The 22,472-nt window shown below is 42.4% G+C and overlaps 1 protein-coding gene across 3 annotated transcripts in view; it reads right to left on the reverse strand.

Annotated features, from left to right (window-relative positions):
- The window catches only part of RNF150 (ring finger protein 150), a 160,440-nt gene that overhangs the window by 21,193 nt on the left and 116,775 nt on the right, over positions 1 to 22,472 (reverse strand). For 2 of the 3 annotated variants that reach the window (XM_084884269.1, XM_084884268.1), the window contains exons 5-6: positions 20,400 to 20,496; positions 13,411 to 13,621 (exon numbers count right to left, since the gene is read on the reverse strand). In XM_084884269.1, the coding sequence (XP_084740395.1) occupies positions 13,411 to 13,621; positions 20,400 to 20,496 (308 nt within the window). The remainder of the gene's footprint in view (positions 1 to 13,410; positions 13,622 to 20,399; positions 20,497 to 22,472) is intronic. The other variant, XM_084884270.1, reaches the window with a different exon arrangement.

A 22,472-nucleotide genomic window follows, 5' to 3' on the forward strand; every position in this document is an offset into this window, starting at 1 on the left:
GTAGGGCATAGGTGCTACCATGTTTCCCGGAAAATAAGACATCCTCTGAAAATAAGACCTACTTACAGGTTTCCTTCTGAATGAAATATAAGGCAACCCCCCGAAAATAAGGCCCCCCCTAGGCTAAACATGAGAAATTTGGTCCACTGATTCTGAAAGAAATAGTCACAAGAAATTCACCAGAAAATTTAGGAATTGGAATATGATGATGTTCCAGAAGATGATGACATGATTGTCATTGAATAAATGAGTAAATTCTTGATATTGTAAAATTCACAGTTTGTCTGGTTTGTGTTGACAAATACTGTACTACCGTACCGTATACAGATAATAAATTTCCTTTATTTTCATTTTACAATAAATGTGTATCATATTCTTCTTCATGGAAAAATAAGACATCCCCTGAAAATAAGACCTAGCACATCTTTGGGAGCAAAAAATTAATATAAAACACTATCTTATTTTCGGGGAAACAGGGTAGGAATACATTGAACCTGACAAGATTGTCCTGCTTTTGGCGGGACAATCCCGAATTTTAACAATTTTTCCCGCGTCCCTTTAAAAATGTCCCGATTTTTGGAAAGAATCTTTCCAATCTGTCCAATCTTTCTAAAAATCGGGACCTTTTTAAAATGCCGTGGGACGAGGGGAAAAATTGTTAAAAATTGGGACTGTCCCACCAAAAGTGGGACGATCTGGTCACCTTATTGAAGGGCTGGCTTACCTGTAGGGGCACATTTACTCTTTCCAGATATTAGTCAGCCTTTAAGTCCATTAATGAAATAGAATAATCTATAGGTTTGTTTTGGGCGCTGTCTCCTCTCCAATGAGCTCAGTTGGAACTACAGTTCCATTTGCAGGACTAATCGAGTTATGATCAGAAACGTCAAGTCTTCCTGCTGAGACATGTTAATGCCTTGACCCCGAGATGGTGGTGCTGAGTCATGTGTCTGTGTGCAGGCGTGCATGTAGACCACACACGTGCAAGTGTACTGTCTGAAGTACTGTCTGAAGCATGGACACATGCTTCAATTGGTTTGCAGACAGGAGTGTATATACATGCTTGTGTATGTAACTATGTGAATGTATGTCCTCGACACACACATGTGCACCCACATACATGCTTTAACATAGGCATTTATGTGTGTTTGTGTGTGCCCATGCACACAAGTGTTTATCCCATTGCATGAATTTTCCCTAACTTCATAACAGGGAAGACATGCCTTCTAACCCATTGTGTTTCTGCTCAAACATTGCTTTCCAATTTTCTAATTAGCTCCATATTTAAGTAACAGTTGCAGTGTTATTATAATGTGTTTTTTTTTCTTAAAAAATTATTTCTACTGTTTTTGTTGCATAGCGGGAGTTTAAGTGCTGCCAATGCTTTCTGATTAAGGCATGAGTTTTTTATATAAATGAATGATTTGCTTGACAAAAGAATTTCGATGGAGCTTAAGTCTATAAATCTACTAATTGTTCCTCCCTGCTGTGAACATTAGTTACCAGTGAGCTAATTAACTGTGTATGCTGTTGCTTATTAAGCACACATACAGTGTGCTACATGATTTTACTAATAGGTCTTATTTTAATGAGACCTAGTAGGACAATTCACAACAGTGATTGTCTCTTGGACATCTGTGCATATGAAAGCAGTACTGTTGCCGTGAAACTATCCCTCAATTTCGGGTTGAAAAGCTGTGGGAAATGACAGAGGACACCTTGTCTCCAGGGTGCTGTCCGACTCAGGTGCAGCCAATTGTTGTCATAAGAGAATGAGGCCCATGATGCTGCTGCTTCCAACCTTTTCAAGCTGCTGCTATGTGTGCACAGGTGTGCATGCATGTGTGAGGAGCCTGGCTTGCTTCTCACCGGTGTCCTGGTGTGTGCTCCCCAGGAAGTCTCCAAGGTGAGGAGGAGGGACAGTCTACCTCTCACCCTGGCAGTCTCAGACTTATCCAGACCAAGTTCAGTGTGACCTAACTCATCATCACCACAGCTGTGTCCTGGATGGAGCTGGGAGGGGGGTTGGGCTGAATCACTTAACCACAATCTATTTTATTTTCTCCAGAAATTTCCCTGCATTTTTTTTGTTAAAGAGGAGAAGGAAGTGCAGTGAAGACCACCCTATAAGAAGCTGTTGAGTTAGATACCTCGCATTTTAAAATGTTTCCTTGTTGATTTTCTATGTGGGGGTATGGGATTCTATTGCTTCAAGCTTGAATGTTTATATCAATGAGTACTTACAAAACTGTCCCCTAAGGCTACACTTATAAACACATAAAGAACATCAAGACTTAGACAATCTGAAATTATTAGTTTCTCAACAAATCATTTGTCTGTGGTCTGCATGCTCAAAACTCTAAGATTATAAGTAGGGTGGCTGCCTCTAGAATACAACCAATAGAGAGCCATGTGGGGGAAGACATAATTATGACTTTCTAGGAATTCACACTAATGAGCTGTTGACTGATGGGCTGCCTCATGATGATGCTCACAGGTTTCTCTGTAAATGATGTTGTAAGGACGTCATCATTTTATATGAGATCATGGTAATACCGTGTTTCCCCGAAAATAAGACATCCTCTGAAAATAAGACCTAGCGCATGGAAAGATAAGGCATCCCCCTAGCGCAACTTTGGGAGAAAAAATTAATATAAGACGCTGTCTTATTTTTGGGGAAACGGTAAAAGACTACAGCTCAAATGATCAATCAATGAAAAAGATAAATAATGACAAGCAGGCATGCAGTTCTGGCTCAGGACATAAAGCAATTGTGATAATTGAAGTCAAGCAAGGTAATGACATTTTTCATCCACACAGACAAATGGTTGAAGATACAACTTAGAGTTCCCAGGCTTTGGAATCCATGTGGGAAAGGTGCTGTGGAGATACTTTTCTATAAAGACAGTTCGGTTGCACTGATGGGTACTTGGGATGTGTCCGTTCACAAGGGGGAGAGATGTGCACAGTGGGACCAGGGGTACATTTATGATTTATTGAGTGCCAGGCACTGAGCCAGCAGCTGTATCAACATTGATACATTTCAACTGTGAGGAGAATTTTAAAAACGAGGAGATTGAGGCCCAGGGAGGTTAAGTGAGTTGGTTACTAATTCAGTGGCCAGCCAGGATTTGAGCCCAGATCCATTCAATGTCCAAGTCACCTGGCTTTCCCAAGGCCATATTATCTCTTAGTAGGGTCATTTTGATTCATTATGGGTTAATGTCACAAATAGCACCAACGGTATAAAGCGAAAATGAAGAGCTTCATTTAAGCTGCACTGGTTTCTGGGCACTTGGTTTTGTGATATTTTCAGGGCATTTGCAGAAATTGATGCACAGTGAGGTGTGAGAGCCTTTCTCCACCACATTTCGCTTTGTTACTATTTCTGCCACTTCATCTTTCTCTACGGCTTTTAATTCCCTGTTTGTACTGTGTAGTCCAATATCAATGGTGATAAATAATAAATCATCAATCCATTCCTACAAGGCATTAGTCTCCCACCCTCCTCATGATGGGGGAACAGTTAAGCATCTGTGTTCCTGTCCCATGGGGGTAGGGAGGGTCACAGTGTCATCCCATAGGAACTGGCTCTAAGGAGGTTTGTCTGCTGGGGCCTTGGAAGAATTTATATATATGCATATATGTATAGGTATTTTATTTTAATTAGCACACAAAATGAAAACATATATTGCAATATATTATTTTTTCATTTCTGATTATCGCTATTGTTAGTTTCCTTTAAAATTCAACATATTAATTCATTAATTAATTCATTCAGCTATTTGTTGAGTCTAACTGGATGCCATAAACTAGCACAGTTTCTGGCATCCAGTTAGAGCATGAAGGTGAAAAGCCAGGGTCCAAATTCTATGAAGACCTATATGTTTTGTGGGGTGACACATGCTTTCTCAAGGAATAATGACAGAGCTAACTATCTGAAAGGAGATAATTGTAGGAGGAGTACCAGATCCTATGTGCAGTAGCAGAGAAGATGTCTCAGAGAACACAGCAGAAAGGTATGTACAGCTTGTGGGTGGAGGGAAATGTGTCAGGGATAGTGAATCTGGAACCAGTGGTTTAGATTTGTGATGTGCCAGGTGAAAGTGGGGGAAAGACAGAGAGAGATGCAGAGGCCAAATGCTTACTGATTTGTTTCCATTAGCCAGCTTGAGACAGGTGATAAAAATGTTTTGAGAAAAACAGTGAACTAAGATCAGATTTCTACAGATGATTATTGAGGAAACAGGATAGACAGACTGGGAATGGCAAGACTAGAAACAGGGGAGTGAAATGGCAGTCATGGCTAAAATCCAGGTAAGAGATGATAAGGTCTTGAAAGGTGGCAGTGGCAGAGGGAAATGGCACATGAAGAGAGGTTTAAAGAAGAATGAACATGGTGAAGGGATTGTTTTACTATGCAGAGCAAAAGAGTAGAAAAAATATAGGGTAACTGCATGTTATTGGCTTGAGCACTAGGAAGTAATTTCATTGTAAAAACTGAAGTCACTAACTTATAAAATAAATCTATACACCAGTGCATTGCAAATATAACTTAAATGTAGCATGCAATAAGGGAACACTCTTAAAAGTTTGGTACCATACACAGTTTCTGAAGCCAAGTATGCCATACAAGGCCATAATTTTTACTATAAGACAAAGCACATATTGAGGGTGGGGTGTGAGATGCTAATACAAAATGTGTGTTGAATTATTGAATTAATTCTTCAATGGCAAGTCAACTGACTCTGTTTTTCCTTTTTTTAAAAAAAATTTATTTTTTAAATCAGATTAATTATAAAAATTCATTTCACACCACAAGCATAATTTAACAAAGCAAATAGTATTTTATCTTTGAATTTTCACTCTTCTATATGCTTTAATTGCCAAGACTTCTTCCTCATTCTCTGAAAATTCCTATCATATGTTTCTTTCCCATGGATGCACTATTACCTCATATCTCTAAGGATACACGTGATGGTTTATAGAATTCTGTGCTCTGAGTTATTTTGGTTTCCTTGAAATTTATTTTTATTCATTATGTTCTCTCTTTTAGATTTATTGTGTGTGTTTTTTCCCCCAACTCTCTAGCCATGCTTGCTTTCCATTCCTATTTACAAATGAGGCACTGTGATTAAGTGGGCATGGGTGGGGCTTGCCAACTGGGGAAGGGACCTCAATATGGGCCTAAGGCAACTAACAGAATGCTCAGGATGGCGAGGGAACTTGGGGGGCCTAAATGCTATACAAAGTCTTTCAAATGGCCTTCTTTTGAGCAACACTCATTATTTTTTTTTAATTAAAAATACATTTTATTGATTTTTTTTACAGAGAGGAAGAGAGGGGGATACAGAGAGAATCATGGATCAGCTGCCTCTTACACATCCCCTACTGGGGATGTGCCTGCACCCAAGGTACATGCCCTTAAACCATAATTGAACCCGGGACCTTTCAGTCCACAGGCTGACACTCTATCCACTGAGCCAAACCGGTTTTGGCTGAGCAACACTCATTATTGCAGCCTTCCTGGGGACTTAATGCTCTGAGGGTAAAACCACCTGCTTCTTATTGGTTTTTTCCTTTAGGAGGCTCTTAGATTCCAGCTTTCCCTATTTCATGAAGAGAATTTCCACTCACTTGTAATCCAAAATGTGTTGACATATTGTCTATTGTAATCTTTTCTCTTTTTTAGTGTCCTTGCAGGTTTATACCTTTTACAAGGTTGGCAGGACTTGCTTAGATAGCAGAAATAAGCATGTGGGTCCAATTTGCTTTGTGTTGCCAAAAATCTTCAGTTGATTCTAGATGGTTACTTTACCAAGACAACCAATCCTTTTTTTTTTTTTTTTTTTTTTAATATATTTTATTGATTTTTTACAGAGAGGAAAGGAGAGAGATACAAACATCAATGAGAGAGAATCATTGATCAGCTGCCTCTTGCACACCCCCTACTGGGGATGTGCCCCCAACCAAGGTACATGTCCTTGACCAGAATCGAACCTGGGATCTTTCAGTCTGCAGGCCGATGTTCTATCCACTGAGCCAAACCGGTTTCAGCAAGACAACCAATCCTGATGCCTTTGAGTCTTATATCACCTCATAGGGGCATCTTTTAATTCCATTTTTAACTCTGTACTCTTAGTCTGGAATAAGTGAGCTTCTCAGGCATTTCTCTGCAGGGGCCATGTTTAACGATGTGGTCCAGGAGAGACAGTTGAGCCAGGGCAGAAACTAGATGTACCTCCTCTGCTTTGGTTTTTCCTTTGGGGATAAATATTACTGTACAAGAATGCTATGCAGGCAGAACAAGATACGGTGGGTGAATTATTCTTTGAGATCTTAGGAAGAACAATTAATCGATGGATTAAAGATATTTTTTTCTGCTTGTAAAAGTGACTCAAGTGAAGAAATGAAAGTGCAGACAGAGTAGTCAATTTGCCCAAGGGCCCACAGGTAATTGGAGGCCAAATCAGGACTGAGGGCCAAACTTCCTGCCTCTGGCTAGTGGTGTTTCCATGATATCATCTTACCTCAAGTAGCCCCAGTAGTTATACACCCCCATCCTCCAGGACATTGAATTTCATTTCTGAAATACTTAGACTTACAGAACCCCGAGACTCTGAATTTTCAGAGCCAATACTCATGTCATCCAAAAGGCATTTTCAGCTGTTTCTGCTTTCTCAATCTCTGAATAATGAAACTCCCCATGATTTGTTTTTAAAATTGAAACAGAAAGAGAAAATTTATCTTATTTACACTTCATGCTGCTCAGACACTGAAAAAGTGTTGACCTGCCAACTGTGATTCCTGCCATTAGTTGCCACCGCCCTGCTGAGACCCATGCTCAGTGTGACAGTGTCTGGTAAAATGCAGGTCTGCTCAACAGCCCTTTGCCCAGCTCATCTCTGAATAGTTGCTGGGCCACGACATGTACCCAAGCAAGACAGCCTTGGGAGATGGTGCTATCGATAAATAACTCAGAACATGAGACAATCTCCCGGAAAGGGAAGAGCTTAGTCTGCTGGCTGAGTTACTTCGTTTCAGGAAGACACGTGTTTCTTCTGAGAGGATAGCGTGTGTCCTGTCCGAGCTGAGTGTTCCAAGTGGTGATAGATTTGTGGTCTAAAGCGATGAACTGTCTCCTAGGCTGTCTGTGAGTCTGCAGATCCTCAATCCTCCCTGTCAGAAGCACCAGACATGTAAGATGGGAAAACCCTGGGAGGCTGGCCCTGTGGGCTTTCTTGGACTGACAAGTGTTTTTAATCCAGGAGGAATGTTATCATGGAAAACCCAGTGGCTTGTCGATTGGAGAGTTGCCATCTGGGTCACTTGATGATCAAGGCATGTGCTTATTGCGAAGATCTTCACTCTTCAGAACAGCTGTCCCTCTGTGGAAGCTGTCATTTGAGCTGGAGGGCCCAGAAAGAAGGAGGTGATGTTGCTTCGGGGACCTGGCACGTGATGAGACCTAGGGAGCAGGGTCATGTCCTGCAAATGCTTCGTTGTGTGAAGTCATCCACCATTGCTTAGCTGTTTCCTGAAGGGGAGATGACAGCGGGGCCTACAATCTTGAAGGATTGGCCACTTCTGTTGGCTGACACAATGGAATATACTCACAGATCACAGCAGTCATCTTGTCAGGGCTAATGTGAGTTTTATGGGCACCAAGGGAGAACATTCTCAAAGCTGGATCCAGCCAGCATATTATCTACAGTCAGGAGTAGCCACTTTGCCATTTCCAGCTTTGATGCAAGTAAAAAAAAAAAAAAAAGCCGATGTGGCTACTCACTCTTATTCTCCCTTGTAAACAGTGGAATGCTTTCTTGAGATGTGTTTATTTCTGGATGCATCAGTATATTTTACAGTCACATAAAACATAGAAATTGTTGCTTTGCAAATGCAGCAAAGTGTAGCTGCGCATTTGAAGCAGAACTGTGATGCGGGAACATCACCAACCCTCCCCTTTCCTCTCAGTTGTCTGGGCTCCGAATCTCAGAATTGAGTTTCCTGGGAGGGTCCTGGAGACGCGCACTTTTTCTTATTTCCACGCCCAGGCTGCGGTCAGAGCATGCTCGGGGCATTGACAAGTTTGAATATAGATGTTCCGAAGGCTTCGTGAACTGTCCCTTAAACAATAAACACAGAACTTCAAAAATGCAAGAGCGGATGTCATTTCTGGCCTGATTTTTAAAGAATGTGTCTTTAGCAATGAAGACGCCCCAGAGAGGTTTATACTGAGTCCCTCCAATGAGAGAGAGTGCTTCGTTCCAGAGACTCCACAGTCTCTGATGAAGTCTTTGGGAGTCTCTTCAAAATCGGCATGGACGGTGTATCCCTGGAGAGCTCCTGTGACTGCAGTGACAGTTGTTAATGACTTTTTTTCCCTCTGAAAATGACTTTCCTCTGGGCTTTAGTTTCAGCTGTGCTGAGATAATTACTTTTGTCCTCGTGAGTGCATTTTGAAGAGTATGAACCGCTCTTCCCCCTCACCCGCCCCCCCCCCCTCCTCCTGCCCCCAAAAGGCTGACCTATCTCCAGGTTCCCTGTAAAGGGATAGCAGTTTGGTAGCTAAGACTGTATCTTCTGGTGAAGATTATTAAGACATCCAGGAACTCATCCTTTTGCACACTCTCAAGGGATGCTTCCTGCCTCTATTTCTACTGAAGAGACGTGGACAGCAAGGGAGGCAGCCTCTCCAGCCTCCCACCCACCTTTGCTCCCTGCCCATTGCCTGATGCACAAGGGATCTGAAGGGAAGCAGGTCTGTGATTCTTGACCCCATCACCCATTTTGAGGCAATAAAAAGGAGAGAGAGAGAGGGAGAGAAAAAGGGAGAGAGAGAGAGGTGAGGTGAAGAATTGGTAAAGAGATAATGAAGAGAGAATCACCCTGCTGAATCCACTGCTTTAGCCAGTGTGGGAACCCGGGGATGCTGAACCTGTAGGTGGGGCTCAGGGAGAACTGACTCAGCCTTAGAAAAGCTAAACAGGCAGTCATGGACTCAGGTCTCTTTCCTGCCTGGTGTCTGGGAGAGGAAGTGATGGCTGGATAGTGCCAGGAGCACATGGCATAATGTGTTTGGCCAGAAGAACACCTGGCCTGGGTGTACTATTGTACATATTAGATGCCCAACATATTAGATGCACTTTACGCCCCCCGGGACCGGAGTTGATAGAGAGTTAGCAAAGGAAGTTTCTCAGAGGAATTCCATCCCACACTACATTTAAACAGGCCGAGTTTTAGCAGTAACTCATGTGTTCTGCTTCCTTCCGTAACACTAGAAGACCAGGTGTTCTTCTGGCCAAACACATTATGCCAGGTGCTCCTCAGAGTACTGGGGCAGATTTATGGCATCCTGATTTTGTCATCCCCGTCTCTTTCTGCCCTGGCTCCCTCCACCCTCCACTCTCCACCCATGGGCTGACAGTGGGGTCCTTCTAGTTTGATGTGAAGGAAGGGCAGGTGGGTAACGATCTAGAGGCATCTAAAAGTGGTTCCGTAGATTTCCCCTTAAGAAATCTACAGAAATGGATGGTGGCTTCAACAACCTACTTGAGAAACAAAGGGAAGGTTTCTGCCCTCCCCACCTCCCCCCTGTAAGACACAGAGCACACTGAGTGTCTTGGGAAGGGGTTGATAGTCTTCCTCTTGGTATCTTTTTTGAGTCTCTGGAATCTCCCAACACCAGGGGCTATTTGTTTAGCTGTGTTTTCCTTTTCCTGAGGCTAAGGGACTTTCCCCTTCCTGAAGCAAGTACAACGACTGCAACCTGGGCTTGGGGAATCAGAGGGAAAAGTAAGCTTTGTGGTCATCAGGCAGCTAGACACTGGTGAGTGACCTCCGAACATCCGTACAAATGGCCACTTGCATTAACCAAGGCACAGGAGAAACACTGTGATTTGGCACTGCCACGTGAGGTCATACTAGGTGAAATGTCAGGAACATTAAAGATATGCATAAGGAATGTCTTTCAAATGTCAGACTTGCAACAAGTTCGGATTTTCTCTGCTGTGTCAATGCTTTTCCTTGTTTCTTTTTCCTGGGAGCTAAAGATGATCCTTTAGCATCAGATTTTCCTGTCTTCACTCTAAAGGCAATCTGTTAGACTCCCCACCCCTGCCCACCCCCAAGTGCTGAGATGACTTTTAAATGCATTTGACCGACCCATGAAGAGTCTTTGCCAGGAAGGAAGAACAGAGGGAGGGATGAATGAGAATTCAAGTAGGAGCTACACACATTATTGAGCTTTATGAGGTTTAGAAAAATGGAGGAAAAGAAAAAATGAAATGGAAAGGGAGTGAGTACCTGTGTCCATTTTCTCCCCTAGGGCACCTTTGAGTAGTTAGCATGGGGCTCTGGTCAGAGGCTTCTCTGAATTCCAGCTCCATCTGCCACTATGAGCTTGGGCCAGTCATTTCAATCTCTCTGTGCCTCGGTTGCTGTATCAGTAAAATGAGGCTAAAATAATATTTACCATAGAGTTGTTGTGAGCTAATTTTATAAGTGGTTTTAAAGGGTGCCTATTGCATAGTTGGTGTTATATATTTATTAGCTACTGTTATTTCCTCATTTCTAGTAAATTTCTTGGGTCTATAGAGATGTGAGGTGGGAAAAGATAATGTAAAGAAAATTCAGGTCCAACCCCCAATGGGTTGTTGAGCAATACTGTATCACAACTACATTTATTTTTCCATCCAATTTTTTTTTTTGGATAGCATTATATAATTGGTTACAATAATGCTGAGGAGAACTTGAATTTTTTTCACTCACTTATTCATGCATCTGTGATTGTTTATTTATTGATTATTTATTTGAGTTAGGGCACAACGCAATCAATTTATAAACCTGTAGAGAGCAGAGTATATTCCCCTTAAGAAATCTATAGTAATTTGGCTAATGGTATAAACATTTAATCAGAATTATTATATTTGAACTATTCTATTAAATCCCCATAAATCAATCACAAATAAATTGTCTAGGAAAAATATTTTATGAAAAAATTAAGTTTCTATATTATGAGATTGATATCTCTAGCCACACACACACACACACACACACACACACACACACACACTGGTATATGACACCAATTTTCAGACTATAGATGTGGTCACATACCTCTAGTCACTCTGAGTCTTTACCCATACCTTCCTTTGAAATTACTTGCCATTTTTCCTTCTGTGTGAATAGAGGCTCCTTGTTTCAAGCTTAGATCAAACACTTTCACCTCAGGTCATTCAATCAACATCTACTGAATGCCTGCTATGACCTAAACACTTGGAGTCTATGTTGGGCAAAAACAGTTTACAGATTATAAATTATATGGATACTGATCATAATTTTCAATTTCATTTTTGATGTTTTTTAAACCCACATGTTATGCCTCTTCATTTGCCATCTGGGATTTACTGAGATGTATGAAGCATGTAGTCACTTTTCAAAATCTAATAAAGGACAGATTTTCTTCTGAATATTTTAAAAAAAATATTTCATTGCAAGGACAATAATGCATTTTTGACTTGGTTCGTCTCATGGGCTCAAAAAAGGCTCATGTGTTCCAGGTTTTTGAACTGCTAGCAACATTCTATCAGGCCTCCTTGTATACTTCAGAGAGGCCACTGATGGATATACCTGATGGTAACTGAAGATGTCCAATGACTGGAAGTGAATAGGATAATCTGGTACTGTGAAAAGAGAACTTATTCTTTGATCTGAATCAGCCACTTATTCCTCTGGGCCACGATTTTCTCATGGTAAAAATTATAAGTTTGTCATGGCAAAAATTAAATGACCTTCGAGGTTCTTCCCAAATTACTAGGATTCTAAATGAGTCCTCCCCTATGGGGCCACTTGCCACACCTGGCTCCCAGGCATTTGCTTCATGGCTTGTAGAATTGAGATGTGCCATAAGTAAAAAATACCAGATTCTCAGTGAGTACCAAAAAAGGTAAAATATTTTGGCTATAGTGGGTTAACAATATGATTAAAATGAACTTCACCCATTTTTGTAGTGTGGTTGTAGAAAACGTAAAACTACATTCGTGGCTTGCATTAACAACATTGGACAGCATCACTCCACACCTTCAAAACAAAGGGATCAAATCCTATTTTTAAAGGCCTTTAATGTTGAATGGCGAGTGTTTCAATTTGTGGTCCTTATGCCTCCAAAGTCAAGTTAAAACACTACCCCAAGTGAATGAACCTTGCGTGGGCAGATATTTATCACCAAGTTCCTCTTGAGGTTGCTTTCTCTCAGGTCCTGTGAGAGTCCTATGATTACAACACTCAACCGTCAGCCCCTATAGTTTTGCCTCAAGTAGATCATAACAGATAATCAGGAAATATGCCAAAATGTTATGAATGATTATTTCTGGGTAATGGGGTACTGAACAATTTTTGAATTTTTAAAATTCTTTTCTTCATCTTTCAATCTTTTAACAATGAAGACCATTATGTTTCTTCATTAGAAAAGTGCATATCATTGAATTTCAGCATGAATGGTTTATAAATTGTATAAACATTGCAAATGTGTAAAAAAGAGGACACTTAAAAGGAAATATCCTAAAATGCTTTAATCTTCTTTTCTATATTTCCAAACTTTCTATAGTGAATTGGTTATTTCTGTCCAGGGACGAAATACACCTTATTTAAAACTTACACTATCCATCCCCACTTTTAATCTTCAACCTATGTTAATTTGTGGGCTGGCTTTCTCAGAATGCCTGAAGCTATCTCTACTGTATTAAAGTGATGAGTAAATACTTCAGATTTTTTGTTTTGTTTCAATCTTCAATATTTTTACAACTAACACCAAACAGAACAGTATTGAGTTAAGCGTTTATGCAGGAGATGGGGAAGAAACCCCATTGGTATATTAATATGCCACATGTACAGGGGTTTATTTTTTTATTTTATTATTATTTTTTTATGTACAGGGGCTTAGGTTGTACTGGGAAAATGCCCTTCTAAATGGGTGTCATTTACATATGAGTCCTGGGGCAGCAACGGAGAGCAATTTCTTGCATGCAGTCCAGACCAGTACACACACACACACACACACACACACACAACACACACATGCATAGGCATGTGTGTGAGGGGTGTTGTGCCCTATCTCAGTCCCACTGAGCATCCCCAACAGCTGCTTTTCTCACCAGCCCTCCATTCTTGAGGCCAGACCCACCACCCTCCCAGCTGCAGGTAGCCCGGGGCATGTGCAGAGCTGGTGTCAGTGTGTGGGCGGCAGGACAGAGCCAGGTGTGCTGACTCTGGACAGAGCTGGGTTTCTAAAGGCCTATCAGGTATAATTGTTTAACCTGGCAATTTCTTTGGTCCTGATGGAATTTCCCCCCCTAACTCCTACAAGGCAACAGCCCTTTTGAATACGGCACTATTGAGCACAGAACTTACTGTTAGTAGAAAAGATAACATCTCCCTCCTGCGGGGTGGGGTCTGTATCCTGGACCACCTGCAAGGCTCCCACAGTCCGGACAGCAGGGTCCAAAGTGACTGAACTTTCGTTTACAGTCGTGTCGCTTGCACCTGTGATCTGGTTGGTCGGTGGGCCTCCAAGGGACCCCTCGTAGTCGGTGGGCAGGTCGTCCATGCAGTCGGCATTGGGCTGACAGGAGCAGAAAAGAATCTGTTCTCAGTGTGTGTCATCAAGTTAGAAGCAAAATGTCTGCAGCCTAGATATTTCACCCCGAAGGAAAACCAAGTTCTTTACTGCTTTCAGCCTGAACCATTTTATTTTAAAAAATTTCCACATAAAGTTTGTAATGAATAAAAAAATTTTTTTTTTTAATTTCCTTTCCAAAGGTTCCAGTTTGATTTACACACAAGGTTTTAATCACAGGATTATCAATACAATTACATTAAGACCCATGCATTATTTGCAAATACTAATGATATGAGAGGTGGATAGAACTGTGAATTATTCAACACACAGACACACACACACACACCCACACACACACACACACACACACACACACTATAAGGTGAGGCTATTTTTTTTTTATTGTTATACATAAGCTAAAAACCTGCTATTGAAAAAAAGCCCTATTTATTTAACATGCAATTGAGCTAAATAAAAATCTTAGAATCATGACACTAGAGTAAGACCATGGAGTGCAATTACCCATCATTGCAGGACTCTTCCCCACACTATCCACTTCACAACATAATAGAAATGGGAGCTCTCTGCATTGCAAGGCAGCCTGCGTTGCTCAGCTTTGCTAGATTATTCCACTATTGGGGAACGTGGCAAATTTTACTCATTGGTTTTAGTTCTGCTGTTTAAAGTGATATTGATTATATTTATATCTTTTCCACAAGCAGCTTTTAAAATGACTTTCCATTGTTATACATTCACCCAAACTCATAAGAAAGGCGGTGTTGGAGAGAGATGGGCTTGAGAAATACTAAGAATAGTTATTAATTATTATTACTTTTGCTCTGTTCTTAACATCAACATCATCTTGAGTGATGATGATTAAGTGGTTTTGCACTCCCAATGGATAAAGAACAAGGTGTTGAAGGTGGGAATTCTGGGTTGACAATGATTATGCTGTGTTGAAAGTTCATTAAAAGAGAAAATCTACAGCTCATGGACTCATTGGGAGCAAAAAGCAAAAACTCAAAGTGCTGGACTCTTGTCCTAGTTTTCTGCTATTAAGCCCGTCTTTTGACCACCAATCTGTATTTCCAACTGCTAGAAATCTCCATCACTCCACAAAACCCTCAAAAAAAGCTCATTCCTTTTTTCTGTATTCTCTCTCTCTCTCTCTCTCTCTCTCTCTCTCTCTCTCTCTCTCTCTCTCTCTCCCTCCCTCCCTCCCTCCCTCCCTCCCTCCCTCTCTCTCTCTCTCTCTCTCTCCCCTTCTTTGTCTCTATTGGAAGTGAATCAGTTCAATGAAACTCAAGTTGTTGAAAGTCAAGTCACTGAATGACTGAACCGCCAAAATCACTGATTGAGACATTGATTATGAGCAATTATGCTATGAACATTTCTCATCCCATTATTGGTCTCCTAATCTCTCTATAGTTTCCTCTCGTACATCCCATTCTCCCCTTTCTCTTTTTTAAAAACACAGGTATGCTTCTTCTTTTCTCCTAAAGAATGAATTATAATCTTAGCGTGGCAGAACAGGCCCCCTACAGCCTCTCTCAGCCTATTCTTCTGGCCTCATCTCAGCCTTTGAAAACACACGAAACACCATATATTCCATGTCTCAGAGCTTGAGCTCATGCTGTTCCTCTGCTCAAGGTGACATTTGCCCCAATCATCCAGTTCCCCTTTCCCATTCCAAGATCTCAAACTAACCCTCCTGCGGAACTCCTAATCACTCCTTAATTCCAAGTCCAAATGTCACCTTTTCTAAGTAGTGTTCCCTCCCAGGTAGCCATCCCTAGTACTATAACATCTTATTCTTACTTCTTCCATGCTGTTACGGGTTACTGCATTTTCTCACTCTACTAGGCTGACTTCTTAAAATTCCAGTTTTATTAAGATACTAGAGGCCTGATGCATGAAAATTTAGGCAAGAGTAGGCTTTCCTCCCCTCACTGCCGGCACCAGCTTCCCTCCGGCACCCAGGACCCAGAATGGCTTCCCTCGGGCCCTGGCTTCATCAGGGAGGATGTCTGGAGTGACATCTGGAAGACATCCGGTCTAATTAGCACATTACCCTTTTATTATTATAGATAGTTAACATGTACTATTGTATTGTAATAGTGTATTAATTTAAGGTGTACACATAGTGATTTGGTATACTAGTATGTATATATTGCCAAATGAGCACCATAATCAGTCTCATTAACATCCATCTCCTCACCTAGTTACTTTTTTTTTTTTGTGATGAGAACTTTTAAGAGCTACTGTCTTAACAACTTTCAAATATACAAAACAGTGCTGTTAACTACAGTCACCAAGTTGTACATCCTCAGAACTTATTTATTTTATAATTGGATGTTTGTACCTTTTAACCACCTTCACACGTTTTGTCCACCCTCCACCTCCTGCCCCTGGAAACCACTTACCTATCTCTTCTCTCTTTCTGTGAGTTCAGTTTTGTGGATTCCATATATAAGTGAGACATGAGCTTTTTAAAGTAACTCAACTACATTATATTGCTCTGGAATCACATAGTGCCTGACAATTAGTAAGTGGTCAGAAAATGTTGGTTTGAAAATGTTATCTGAGTCTCCGTTTACTGCTCTGAAAACTTGGGAACGTTAGCATCTGCTCCGCATTAAGAGAGGATTTGAGAAAATACTTTAAAAACTGACAAGTTCTGTCCAAAGGTAAGCTACACTATTAAAGGGTAGCTACCCCTAAATATGTTGTCATAAGGATTATTTTGAACTGAAATAATTGAGAAGTACATAAAGAAATGCTCTCTGTCCTTCTAAGTGCATAAAAGCAGGACATACATTTGTAGACATGTGCCCCCTCTATATCAGGAAGATCAGAACATTCTTATCACCAGTGATTGGGAATTGACTCTGAAATGGATCTGCATGAACAAACCTTATTAACGGGACCTAATCTGCCCTTAGTTTCCCCAAGACAGTTACCTCCTCACAATCTGCTGTTCTAGAAACCCAATGTTCTTTTCCCTTGTCTTGCTGCTTCTCTAAATTTCATTACTCTTTTTTGAAGATGCTATATAAGCTCAACTCCTAACCACCTTTTTGAGTTACTCATCACTAAGCTTTCCCATGTGTAGGTGTGGTACATGTGTTAATAAATGTTGGCTTGATTTTCTCTTGTTAATCTTTTATGAGTTTAATTTACAGGGCGCCAGCTGGAGAACCTAGAAAGGTAAGAGGAAAAATAATTCTTCCCCCTCCCTAATACCATGTAAAGATGCTTCTAAGCAAAACCTATTGTGTGGGGGTATCAGGGAGGAAAATGTTTCCCAGTGAGAATAGTGTGAGGTTGTTCTTCAGCCATAAGCACCTGAATGCAATCATGTATGTGATAAGAACTGAAGTTTTTCAAAATTTTGTGTTTGCTTGTTAATATTGTTCCTTTATTTAAAAATGTATTTTATCAATTTTGATGCAGGGTGTTGGCCTTTACTTTGTGGAATAGTAAGAACAGTGTTACATCTTTAGTAGAGGAAGGAGAGGAAAGAGAAGGACAGAATTAGCTCACTGAGACTGAGTGTTAGCAGGCATAAGTAATTTGGGTTAGATATAATATTGAATACATCAGCCTTACTAACTCTCACATAGATTATATTCACTCTAAATGATTCATCAAATAGCAGGTTTTGAAAAGAAACTCAATTTACAATCATATAAGATGAATTATCATCATAATGTTTAGTAAAATATGTCAAATATCATCTGAAAGTGAACAAGGTAAAGGTATTCAAATTCAGGTTAGCATGGGGAAATTCATCAAGTCAACCAATTGCCAAATATCCCGGGATTTGTGAATATACCAGTTACACTATCTTTGCCTTCAAACAGCCATCCTATTCATGCCTGGAAAACAGTGATGGGAGAAGGTGTTTGCTGGGATATGAAAAGCCCAGTTTATATGGTACATTATTGGTGTATTCACTGAAACCTGTGTTCTCTCATCTTACAGGACACCTAGTCCTGACTGAACAGAAAGAGGCTGAAGCACCGTAATGTACATAAAGAGATGAAAACACTTCTGACAATAAAGGACCCCCCCCGCCCCCCCCCCACCTCTCACCTCTCAGTTCAGTATTCTGTTTCTCCTGGTAAAATATAATTTAAAAATATGCCAATCATAATGGGAATTTCATGAGCCCTGAGCGGTGCTTTTATTCTTTAGTTCATTTTAGAGAAATCCACTTACAAAATGAAAATGTTTCCAGCTCTTAGCTTCCAACTTATATTTATTTGCCTTAAAGCACAAGCAGCCACCAGGATATTCAGTTAAAAAACAACAGAAATAAAAACAAACCAAAAAATCCTGCTCTCTGTATGCTGACTAGCTCGTCCATCAGGATTACAACCAAGTCGTTGGTGAGTGGACATTGATCAAAGAGGGATCAGGGTGAATTTCGTAAATTATGATTCTGGGACTGGCAGCCTTCAGACTCCGAAGGGCTATGTGTCACAGACATTTACTGAGCAATGAGCATATGTAAGGGACACAGAGATGGAGGACCAACAGGCACCAATTACCAGAGTGACAGGCTCTTTTTAATTTTCCTTGATTGAGAAGAAATGGAGTATAGAAGTTTAGGAAGATCGTAAACCAATTCCTAAGCTGTATAGAAAGGGTTTTCAGGTAGCTAAGGAAGTGTTTTCTAGCTAAGAAGGCTGCAACCTTGGCAAATGACATGGAAAGTTCTAAGAATGGAGTAAAAATTTCGTCTCTTTGGCATACTTTAGACATGGTGCTACTCAGTGATGGAGGATAGTGAAAACAACAACCAAAATTTTCTCAGATCCAGACTTCAGTATCACCCACCAGGACAAAAACAGAGGAGTCTCAGGAAGCCACGGGGGCAGAGTGAGGGGGAGTCACAGGCCTCGGTGCTGCTGAGAAGTGTAATCTACCCGCCTTCCTCATGGAGGATGTGCTGTTCTCTGGGGCGAGCTCAGCTGGGTGTCACGTTCCTGTTTGCCTGGCCTTTACGAGTCCTTGGCAAAACCCAAAAGATGCCACCAATGTTTATTTTCCCAGAAGCCAAGCATGCTAACTAAAATCCTATCCAGACTTGATAGGTATAAACCCTGACCAGAAGGCCCACCTGCTAAAAGTCACAAAGCTATACGTTTTGTAAATAAGCCAAATGGCCACCCAATATTGCTCTTTTAGAAACAACTAATAGCTGGATTCTCAACTCATTTACAAGTAGCTTCTGAGAAATTGTACCTTCCCAGGAAAAGTCTGGAGTCAAATGTTATTTAGTTAAAAATTTGGCTTCATTGTTCTGAAGGAGTATTGGAATCGACATTGAGGAGCTTTGAAAGTATCCTGTGCAAGCGATGTGACGACCTCTAATTGGGAGTACATATTCTAAAGATGTCTGAGACCAAAGACACACGTACACACGTGCAAGCACACATATACATACATTCCCCCCTCTCTTGTAAGAACTAGTTACGGCCAGGAGTGTGAGAAGTGCAAGCATTGAGATGAATTCCTAAGTCACCAGTACCTGGTAGAGATGTTGGGTTTTAACTAATGGCTCATGTTCACAGTAATTGATTTTCACCTTGACTTCGTTATGCATTTACAACTCTGGCCTGAGAATTTAATGCATTGCCTTTCAAAATCTAATTCAAAGATACAGTCACGCCAGCTGATTTGTTTCTGGTGCATCAACCGTGAAAATCAGCACTCAGCTGGCACAGAGGCAGCTGGTACAGGGGAGAAATGTCAGCCAATGCATAGCCTCCTAATGCTCAAGGTGTGCTCTCTCCAGCAGAGTCCCTCTGATAGTCCTAGAATAATGAGCCCTTCCGCATTAAAGAAAACCTTTGATATCTGACCTGCTCCTTCCTCCTCCAGTGACATCTTGGGACCATTAACATTCTCTTTATTCTCTGCCATTAGTGTAGTGAGGAGTGACAACAGGGAGGTTGCAGTACTGTGCGGGGGAAGGGGAGGCCAGTGTCTGCCTCCTGCTTGTTTAGCTCCTTTTAGCCGGTGCCTGTGTTTTTCTGACATCGCTCTGTGCAGCCCTCGGATTGGGTGGCCTGGATGGCTTCCTGCCCTCACATGGTAGCTGCTGTCTCCAGCCACCAGTCTGTGGGCTTCACTTGCCATGGGCCTGGGAAAGTCTTTCCCTGGAGTGTCAAGCCAGCCAGCCGGTAGGATTCTCTTTGCACTGGCAGAGAGATCCGGTTTTATAAAACATATAACAGAGGCACCAGCTGGAGGGGGTTACGCTAGAATGAAGGGGTTCTGGCTCTGGTGTCCTGCTTGCTCTAGGTCTCCACAGATCTGAGTTCAGCAGTGGCTCTAAGCCAGGTTCCCAGCAGCTGTTCTCCCCCGCCCAGTGTTGGGAAGAGCCCGTTTCCTCTGAAAGCTAGGGGACTGGGGCACGGTCAGAAAATGTGGCCTGAGACCTCTGTGATGACAGTGCAGGGGCCGTGACACAAGAGGAAATCAATGCACAACTGGCCCATGGGGTCTCTGCTGGTGACCCGCCTGCATCTACTCACTGAAGCCTGGAGGAGAAGCTGCACAAGCAGCACCTGGACTCTCAGACACGTACAATGGACGTGGGGAGAAGGTCAAGTGTTTTCAGACATGGGAATTCCCTTAGGGCCTCATCGGAGGACGCCCGGGCCGTGGGGTTGAGAGGACAGAGGGAAAGCCAGGTGTGACGTATTCTCCCTGCTCCGGGGGTAATGCAGAAAGACAGACATGACGAGGCTGTAGGCTGTGCTGTGCTTACCGGGATCCCTAGGGCTTTAAGAATGTTCATCTTGCACATGGGGCAGGTGCGATGGTCTAGGAGCCAGGGGTCAACACAGGACTTGTGGAAAAGATGCCTGCAATGAGAACCATACAGCTTAGAGCGGCGGCAACTGCAGAGACTCCCTAGTCCACTAGGGCCTAGACGCGTGTCCAGAGTCACTCAGCTGCTCAGTGGCAGAGCCAAGACTCGAACCTCCATCTCTTAACATCTGGACCAATGTGTGTCCTGTCCTGTCATCCCCTACGGCGGTGCAGCCAAACTCTGTCTGACCCCAGGAGTGCCCTACAGAACTCCAAGTTTCAGAAAGTGTAGAGACAGAGCGACGTTTCTCTTTTTCAACAGGAAACATGTTTACTGGAAAGAACACGAGGAGAGAAACTCGAACAGAGCTGTCAGGATGACTTGATAGATACTACGTGTACAGAACCCCAGACTTTCTTTCCCCACAGTCGGAAGACAACTGCAAAACAGAGGCTTCTTTCCATTAATAGTTGGAGGTCTGACATAAAGGAAAGAGGAGATCCTGGGAGCATTTAACAACACACATGGTCTTGTTAGTTGTCAAGGCTGCTGGTTGTCAAGTCAGAAGCCAGAGTGAGAGGGGCTGTAACCTTTCCTGTTTGGACAGATGACGTATGTGCGCAAACTCCGCTCCATTCGCTGGTGCCAGGTCCTCTGAGCTTTTATCTGGGGACGGGCTAAGGGGGCATTTGGAGGATGTGGGAGGGCGTCTGACTGAACTGTCTCTCCCCTTGGCCCTCTGTCAGACACTGTTGGAGTCAGAAGCTTGTTTTCTCACGCAAAGACTCCAGGCCATGGGCAGAAGCAGCCAGACGTGCCTACCTGGGGCAAGAAGTGAAACTGTCTGTCTTAAGGGTGAGGGCTTCCTCAGGACATGGCATCCATGCCTGACGGTCTCTCCTCAGGGGTGCCCTAAATCTGGAGCACTCCCACTCTCTCTCTTCTCGTTCTTCTCTCACTCTAACAGTTCTCACAAAGTTCTTGGTGTTAGACGGCTTTGGGCCAAGTGCTTAAAAAGTCCTCCCTGCCTCAAACGAGAGAACTGTGCAGGAAGGGGCTGCCCTTTCAGTTGAACTTGGGCAGTCGCCGTGTGCCAAGGATGGGATTAGCTGTATAGAGGATATGATCAGATTGGTGATTAGAAAAAAGGAGAATGACAACTTGGATATGTCACTGTGTCTGCAGATTACTGTTTAGAATGCCCTGCAGATTCACTGCTTGGGAGGCATGTATCTCATTCATTCATTCCCTCATCCACTCCTTCGTCCAACAAGTAGTGTGTGCCAAGAATTGTGTTCATCACCGGGAGTCGGCATAATGGAGATTTAGCCTCTTCCCTTAGGGAGTATAACAGGAGAGTCAAACATGAATAAGATAATAATATAAAATAAACGGCTTAATGACACCAGTGCTAAGTACCATGTTAGAAGACAGGAGTAGGGAGGATTATAACAAGGAGAGTTTCCTGATGAAGCGCCAAAGCTAAGACTGGAGGGCTGCATAGACATCCACGTGAAGGGGCGGGGAGAGGAAGGAGGGTATTCTGTGTAGAACCACTGGCTGGACAAAAGCCCTGAGTTGGGCACTGGAAGAAGTGGTCCCAGCACAGTGAGGGAGGAGTTCTGCTGGATAGAGTGCTGCCTGTACAACCATCCCTCTCCCCGAGATATCCCTCTCTCCCTATGTTCAGGCTCTACCTTCAGGAAACAAGTTCCCAACCTGACTTGTCTCACCACCTGGTGTTCCTCCTGGGAACCAAGTCAAACATTCTGGCCCCTTTGACAGGCCCTGGGAGGCAGGCTCTGCTGTGTCTCCTGAACACAGACTGGAGTGGGAATGAGGGCAGGCTCCCTCATTAGCTGTTTTAGCTTAAAGAAGTCACTTAATATCGCCAAGTCTCATCTGCCTCATCTGTACTACTCACATGGAGAAGACTTCCCTGAGTATCCAATTCACAGAATGAGTGCTTCTTGCCTAACACTCTGCATGATTTCTTTCCATTCGCTGGTCTTACAGCCTCTGCAATGG

Source organism: Pipistrellus hanaki (assembly GCF_964339955.1).
Source record: "Pipistrellus hanaki genome assembly, chromosome: 5".
In the NCBI taxonomy this organism is placed as follows: Eukaryota; Metazoa; Chordata; class Mammalia; order Chiroptera; family Vespertilionidae; genus Pipistrellus; species Pipistrellus hanaki.